The following is an 8,523-nucleotide window of genomic DNA, read 5'->3' as shown; positions in this document are numbered from 1 at the left end:
GGTCGAACCTACGCGATGATTTTCATTAAATCTAAAAAGGTAACTCATGGAGGCATAAACCGCCTAAAATAACATGTTGCAGGTATCGAAAAGCATGATACCAAGAGATGTGCTAAAACCACAAAAGAGATATAAAAAAGACATTAATGTCATACTTGCAACTAGGGAAGAGAAGAGTTTATAGAGGAAGAGGGAAAAACTATTTATGAGAGCAACCATAACTAAATCTCAAGGTACTTCAATTGACAATTAAGAAGCACCAACAACACTTGAGGGCATAATGGACTCTCATCATGGCCCATGCATTTGTAAACTCATCCCCTTAGCCACCGCTTTGTCTTCCTATAGTAGAGTATTTGTTACTTCATCCTCATCAAGGACACAACCTTTAGGTAGTTATCTTATGCACAAGAACACAGCTAGAGCACAACCATCACTAGAAGTCATTGGATAGAATAGGAGGCATGCGAAAAACAAAAATTATGTGTTGATTTTTAGTGCTTCAACAACATCCCATTAAATGTGGTAAAGAATCCTTGTTGGTTAATTGTGGTCACTACAATGACAATTTCAAAATTGGGTACAAGGTCTCTTCTCACAAGGGTTTGGGTGGGTAGCTAGCAAGTAGTCCACTTGATTTAATTTTTAATTGTTTTTCTTATCTATTAAAGCTAAATTGTGTACTAATACCTAATTTTCACTTTTCTTTTGTAAGTTTCTCACAAATGCAAATGATAGTGCAAAAGAAGTGGCAGAGGACCAAAGACAAAAAAGTGGCAGAGGACCAAAGAAAAGAATATAGAAAATATTGTTGTACCATTATTTTTGATGGGTAGATAGATGGTAAAAAAACACCATTACTAATTTTTTAGTTGTTTGCAAGGACAATGTGATGTTCTTGAAATTGGTTGATGCCTCCATTAAGGTGAAAAATTTGCAAAAATAATGATAGGGATGTTGGAGCACATTGTTATGGAGGTCGGAGTAGAGAATATCGTGCAAATCATCAAAGATAATGCAACAACATATAGAAGCTAGTAGAATCCTGCAAAAAAGGCACCTCACTCTTTTTTGGACACTATGTTCAACATATTTCCTTGACCATTTTTTAAAACATGATTAGGCCACTCCAATTGTGGAAGATGTAACAGAGACGACAAAATATATTTACAATCATCCTTATGTTTACATTTGATGAGAGAGGACAATTAACAAAGAGATTTGGTGAGATTTGATTGCACAAAATTTGCAACATTTTTTTTGATGTTGCAAAGCGTTCTTGATGCATTAACTTTTTAAAACAAATTTTTTAATCAACCATGGCTAGACTCATGTTATTCTAAGAGGGTTGAAGGAGAGGGTGTCGCATTTGTAGTCTTCGACAATCATTTTGCAAAAAGCTATAGAGATTGTGAAAGTAACTTAAAAACATGATTTTTTAATTAGTTCGTAAAATGATAAAATATGTTTTGCTCTTGGTTTTCTAACTTTTCAGTATTTTATTTTGCTTATGCTTGGTAACAAAGTTGAGGTGAAAATACCCCAAATCTCAAAAATTTTGCCCTCATAATCTTATGTCATCCTTGTAGTTTATCCAATTGTGAGTGCAATTGGAGCTTGTTTAAATAAGGCACAGGAAGCAACAATTGGTCCAATTGATTTGGATAGGAACCTCCATTGACATCAATGGTTTGGAGAGGTTGGCTATAGAGAAGGGGGTGAATTTGATTTTACATTGGATAACATTGAGGAGGATAAGTTGATTAGGAATCATTGTCAGTGATAAGAAGCTAAAGGCAAAGGTACATTTAAAATAGAGGACAAGCAACAAACATAGAAAAACTAAGTGAGGAGTCATAGTCAAGTCCACTGCAAGCTTCTAAGACTAGACCCTCTAGCTCTACCTCTCCCTTAGATTTTACTAAAGCTATGATTTATTTCTAGTTTTACAGAAACTATTTTGAGAATGTGATTTTCCATCCACTTTGAGTTTAAATATATCTAGACTTGACTTTTTCCTCTTGTGTTCTCATTTATTGGCTCATTGTATGCATCTCTTCATTTAATTTTGCAAAATAAAATGCTTTTCTAATTAAATTTAAGCAATTTTCTAAGTTGTCAAGCTTTTGCCGAGAATTGCTGAGTTTTCCTTAAGATATTTTTCAGGCATTGATGAGTTTCCCATCTATGGTATATAATATATTTGCTTCCACCTTGCAATGAAACAACAGTGAAAGACAACTAAATAATAAAGCCTATGCTCAAGGAACAAAACTGTGAACAAGGATGTGAGTGTTAGCAAAGAAGAAAACAGCTATAATATTATATAATAAATTGACTATGAAGTTTCAGACTGAGTTTTCTGCATTATATGACACATTGACATAGATAACAGCATCTTGATATATGATATAATACTTTAAGTCTGTCTTTTTAATTTTGTTTAAACTTGTAGCTTATACGCATTTTGATATATGATATGAGTCTATGATACTTTTCATTGTTTCAATGAATTATATGAATGTGTGAATTTTGAAACTGAATTTTAAACTCATTTGATATTATCCTATGTTCCCATTCTTTATCATTTGATGTTGCATTCTATGGTGATTCGATGAATAAGATTGATCGTTGATTATGCTATTATGTTGCTATGATGAATCTTCCAATGTTATGAAATTCTGAAGTTCGTGTGTGTGTGTGTAGCTGTCCCTTGCTCCCACTAGAAAAAACATCTTGGAAACCCATTTCCCTGTCCCCCATCCCAGACACTCAGGGTAACATAGCAAAGTACATTTATTTGCATGTTCAATCCCTACAAGATTACATTGTTTTTGTTATGGATGAAGAAAACCGAAAGCTTTTCACTTGAAATTGTAAACAAATAAATTAAGATGTACTTTATTGGGCTGCATCAGTATATGATCCATATATTCAAGAGTAAAATGAAAGACCAGAGGCATATATGCCTACCTAAAAACCATCCAATGCAAGAAAGAGTTTTCATTTTCATTTCTCCATACCAAAACATCTTATATTTCACAATAGCAAATGCTAAAACATAAGAAAACCATATGTAAACATAAATATCTTTTATGGCAGTCGCAGCAACAAAAAATCAAAGCCTAGGAGAATGCCATTATGCCACAACATTAAAACAAATAATAAATTACACGTAATGATACCAAAATTAGTAATTAAACCAGTGAAAGCTAATGAAATGGTACCATGTAACCTTAAAACTATATATTACTCAAAGACATCTGAAAGTTCTCTCATCTCCAAAAAACATTTAAGCAATATGCCGCCTATACAACAATAGACACTCAAGTATAAATTGTACTCATTAAAATGTTAGTAACTGGGAAAATTTATGTATTTTACAACGAATAATTGCAAAAAGTTGGTAGAAAACAAAGTATGATCACTAAAATCAATTATACATTACACCTTCACCTTCCACAACTTGACCAATCATATATGCTTTTGTGTGTCCCTCTGAAAGAATAGCCATTCCTGCTTCCTGGCTGACCACAAGGACCATGCCAATACCCATATTAAACGTCCTGCGCATCTCAGAATCCTCAATACCTCCAGTCTGCACAATTTCCATGGTCCCGCAATGTGCTAAGTAGCAGTAATATGTAAAGAATTCTTATAACCAGCTCTCAATTAAAACCTAATATTATCAGCACTGTGTAAATACCTTTTGTAGCCATTTAAAAATTTTAGGCCCTTCCCACGTGTTTGTTGTCACAATGGCTCCAAGCCCTTTGGGAAATATACGAGGAATGTTGTCCGTGAAGCCCCCTCCAGTTATATGAGCAATACCATTCACTCCTCCTCTAGCCACCACATCCAGAACCTACAAAAGATTAGAGCTATTAGCAAATACTTATTATGTACTGCATGAAGCAAAGATAATCAATTATCAGAAAATAATAAACTCAAGAATCTTATTGTACCTCCTTAACATATATTGTAGTTGGAGCCATCAATGCTTCTCTCAGTGTAACTTGCTCGTTCTCACCTCCAGGAAGTGGATCATTAAGAGACAGGCCACTATGTTCTAGAACCCTGAAAACAACTTATCAGAGTATTTCACAAACAAAAAGCTTAAGGGTGTTCCATCATTTTCCAACTAACATAGCAAAATTTTATGAATATTGAATTGCAAATTCGACATTTTAGAAAATATTTGATATCCTAAGGATATAACTTGTTACTTCTACTATGTACAAGTTTTATTTATTTAAAAGTGATATACATGTACTTGAAAAGCAATAATTTCTCAAATAAAATGATGGCATAAGAGTTTGACTTTTACACACAATTCTCAAATACCAACCATATGCAATAAATGGTGATGCATTAGAAATATAGCTATTCCCTTGGCTTTTAAAACAACTAATGCGCATGTGGAATATACACATCTATTTGTTTAACAGATATGCGCCCCTCAAAAAATACTACCAGCTTCAATTGATTTGCTCATTTACAATATTTGCATTACAAGTCCTCTAAATGATACTAGAATACTACTATCTACTTGCTACATAATCTATACAAAGAAATCACAAGAGGAAATGCATTAATGAGACTATCTGAAATGAAATTCATTAGAAACACGTTGTATCATACAAACTGCTCATCCTAGGTCTTTCAGTCCAATAATAATAAATTATCCTAAATTCCCAATAATAATAGATCAAGACATCCTCCACGTACTAGAAGAAATACTTGTATTATCTTGGCTGTTGATTTCCAGAGAAGTCAGCTGACACCAGGAATATAAATTAATCAGCAAACTACTGATTCTCAGCCAATGGCAATTTTGGTGAGACTCACCAAAAAAAATATTTAAAGTTTGCAATGTTGCACTAATATCCCAACCAATGTATTTTCTTTTTGTCATGTCCCCTTTTCAGAATTAGATACATGGAGAAGACCTCTAATCTATCCTCATTTACATAGGCTAAAGGATAACGCAAGGGAAATGATTAGTAATATTATTTTAAGTTGAGCCCATAATCTTAATTTTAAGAGGCAACTTTAAAATATTATTATATTTTAACTGTTAAGAGGCAACTTAATAATATTATTATAATTAACTGTTTTTAAAAGAACTTTAGGAGGGTGATTTTAAATCATTGCCCAAATTGGAGACATTTAAGAAGGGGAGTTTGGATTGATTACACATCATCTTGATTTCATTTGACATTTTAAACTTTGGGGTGTTTGTTTTCAACTCCAGAAACAAGAATAAAAAACCTTGGCTATTCAGAGGTCTTGGAGGATGAAAACCCTCTCGGACTTCATTTTTATGTTGGGGGCAAAAAAATTAGATTCCATTTAGGGCATCTCCATACAGAGATTGCATTTGAGTTGAATCAAGTAATTTCATTCAAGTTGCAGATCTGATCATTTTCTTGGAATTTCCTAATTGAGCAAATTTGATTGGAATGAAGATACCAGGATACACCACAACCTAAGTTATGACATTCGCTACTGAAAGGAAAAATTCGAAATTCAATTCCTCCGAATTCATAGCCGGTTTGAATTCGTTTCACATTCCCTTTTTAACTAGCAAATTCCCTGTGGGTTCTACATTTCAAACCCTGGTCGAATTTGCAAGAATTTGGTGCAAATTTGGCAGAGGAAAACGAGCCCTGGCAGAATTTGGTGCGACTTCCAAGTGAATTTTGGGAAAATGCCAAAAATGTGTTGACTTTTCAACACTTTAAAAAAGTATTTTTGGGCTTCCTTCAACCTAAAAGTCTTTAATAAAGTGTATGCAGCATTAAAAAACAGATATCTCAATTGATTTTGGGCTTTCACGTCATTACAACCATTGTTTTGGGTGTTCGAAGAGGTTTGTTCGCAGGCTGTCCCCATCAACAACTAATTGTGCTTCTAATCAGCAATTGCCTAATGATGATGAATTGTTTGATGATTTTTGACGATACATTGATATTTGATCACATATGAGTCTATGACTGAGTACTAATTACTGATTAGTAATCTTGACATTGTTGTTTTAAAGTTTTTGAACCAAAACATTAATATGGTGATATATTTTGACATTTTGTCATGGCATTCGAACAAAATCATTAATATATATGGTGGTTGAATTTGCTAAATTGCTTTAGAAGTTTAGATTAGCATAGTGGTGTATGAACTGGTTTGCTGTATATATGTATATATATATATATTTATTAATTTTTTTTTTTTAATTATTATTATTTTTTTTTTAAATTTATTTTTGTGAAATCTTGTACGGACGAACCCAAACTCAGCCCAAATTTATTTTTTATCGAATTTTGAACCTGCATCTGAACCAGAATCCAAACCGGCAACTTAGACCACAACAGATTTTAGAGTTGAATCATCATATATTATGTTTTGCTGCTTTGACACTGATGCATATCTAGTTGCTGAATTTCTCCTTATTTGTGAAGCACTTGCATTCAAATATAGTGCATGTCACCTATAACTTATAAGTAAATTTACAGAGGGGCATACAATATTGCTTGCCCTTTTGGGAAAGAACATCATTTTTCAAAGTTTATACTGTGGCGCCAGCATAAGGATACTTTGATACATTGTGAACTGCTATATTGGAACTTTCCAGACATCTGTTTGTTGCCCCGGCAGCCTCCATCTACCAGTTTTGATCACAGGCCAATGTCATGCAGTTTGGAGTTTTGTTTCACTTTCCAGATCTGATCACAGAGTTTATACACTTCAAAAATTTCCTAGACATTAGATGCAGATCACAGACCTGTTATTTGCTGCCCATTGTCACAGCGCTGATGAAGGCTGCCATAGCAGCATCCAGCCTCTCCTTGGGACTATCATGTTTATTATTTCATCGTAAGTGCAGAATTGCATACAATTTTTACAATATCAAGGGTTTGTAAATCAATTCTTGTGTTGATATAATGGAATTCAGCTCCAATCACAAATGTTGATGCAGAAGTTGTTGAGCATTCCTAATTACTTCTTCCTATTTTCCAGTGCTGTTCTATAATATTGTTATAAAAAAATACCAAAACAACATATATTTCCAGAAATTCTAGATCTGGACGTTACAGTTCTACTGATTCTGAAGGCAACCTCTTCAAAACATTTAGAAGTGACCTTGGACTATAAAGTGTACAGATACACATACAGAGTTTGTGATGGGAATATCTGGGCACTAAAAAAGATAGCATTTAGGTTCACAGCTACAAGCATCAACTTCCTTCACTAGGCATGTTCCATAGTGTTGTGACATTTTCACACCATCACCCTATTGCAAATGGCGACCCCCTATTTTGCTGGCAGTAGAGTAGTTGGTTGACTTAGTCTAGGGTTAGCGATGATTTTTTGAACTCTCATGGTTAGTAGAGTCTACTTAGGGCAATGTCCGAGATTTATGTAGTTGCCTAGTTGCAAGTTGGATCATGAGATGAGTTAAAAGTTGGCAAGTCCTGATCTAGCACTTGGTCAAGATTCTAATATACCCTTATATGCAATTCACTTGGACATGCAGAATCCCAAGCCTTGTCAAAACTCAGGTTTGCAGTTTAATGAGGATTCTTTCAAGAGAAGCCTAGCGTTGTTTTGATTTCGAAATTGACAAACTTACAACTTTTGTGAAAAACTTAGACAGATTTCAACAAAGCAGAAGAATTGTATGTGGGTGATTGAAACAAGGTTGGAAGAGCAATGTGATTAGTTTCTGATCCCTACCTTGAATTGGACAATTGTTTCAAAAGAGTTTGGACTTTGGAGGCTGTTAAAATGAAGGATGAGTCTCCAATTTTTCCAGTGAAAACTCAATCCCCTCCAAAAGGATCTGGTCTGATTTGAAGAACTTGCAGCAGGATGGAAATCAATCTGCTCAAAAAGTTTAGAAACCCAAACCAAGTGGTCTGTGTTGACATAAGCGAAATCTAAATTACAAGTCTGAAGCTACAAGTCTGTGAATAATTTCCACCTCTCTCTGCACAGTAAGCTACAGCTGGGTGCTTTAAAGAACTTGGACAAACATTAAAACCTAGTACATAAATCTGAATGTGAACAGAATTTGATCTGATTGTAATTTTATACCCATTGGAATATCTATATGAGAACTTATTTGTATTTCTTACCCATGAGCACAAAAATCATTTGGGAAATTAATCGGCAAAACAAAATAATAAGTATTGAAAAATTACAAAATCGGGAAAAAATGACATAAGCGATATCTAAATTACAAGTCTGAAGCTACAAGCCTGTGAATAATTCCCACCTCTCTCTGCACAGTAAGCTACAGTTGGGTGCTTTACAGAACTTGGACAAACATTAAAACCAAGTACATAAATCTGAATGTGAACAGAATTTGATCCGATAGTAATTTTATACCCATTGGAATATCTATACGGGAACTTATTTGTATTTCTTAACCATGGGCGCAAAAATCATTTGGGAAATTAATCAGCAAAACAAAATGAAAAGTATTAAAAAATTACAAAATCGAGAAAAAATCAAATTTCCAAA

The 8,523-nt window shown here is 33.9% G+C and overlaps 1 protein-coding gene across 1 annotated transcript in view; it reads right to left on the bottom strand.

Annotated features, from left to right (window-relative positions):
• Window positions 1-3,221: 3,221 nt before the first annotated feature.
• Window positions 3,222-8,523, bottom strand: part of LOC149528532 (phosphoribosylformylglycinamidine cyclo-ligase, chloroplastic-like) — a 29,405-nt gene continuing 24,103 nt past the window's right edge. Inside the window, exons 6-8 of the mRNA XM_089808043.1 lie at window positions 3,966-4,077; window positions 3,707-3,865; window positions 3,222-3,598 (exon numbers count right to left, since the gene is read on the bottom strand). Coding sequence (XP_089664169.1) covers window positions 3,434-3,598; window positions 3,707-3,865; window positions 3,966-4,077 — 436 coding nt within the window. The 3' untranslated portion in view covers window positions 3,222-3,433. The remainder of the gene's footprint in view (window positions 3,599-3,706; window positions 3,866-3,965; window positions 4,078-8,523) is intronic.

The sequence above is a fragment of the Cupressus sempervirens genome, chromosome 11, assembly GCF_028749045.1.
Source record: "Cupressus sempervirens isolate cs-2001-9-10 chromosome 11, ASM2874904v1, whole genome shotgun sequence".
NCBI lineage: Eukaryota > Viridiplantae > Streptophyta > Pinopsida > Cupressales > Cupressaceae > Cupressus > Cupressus sempervirens.
The sequence above is the reverse complement of the archived record's forward strand: the minus strand, read 5'-3'. Positions and strand labels throughout refer to the sequence as shown.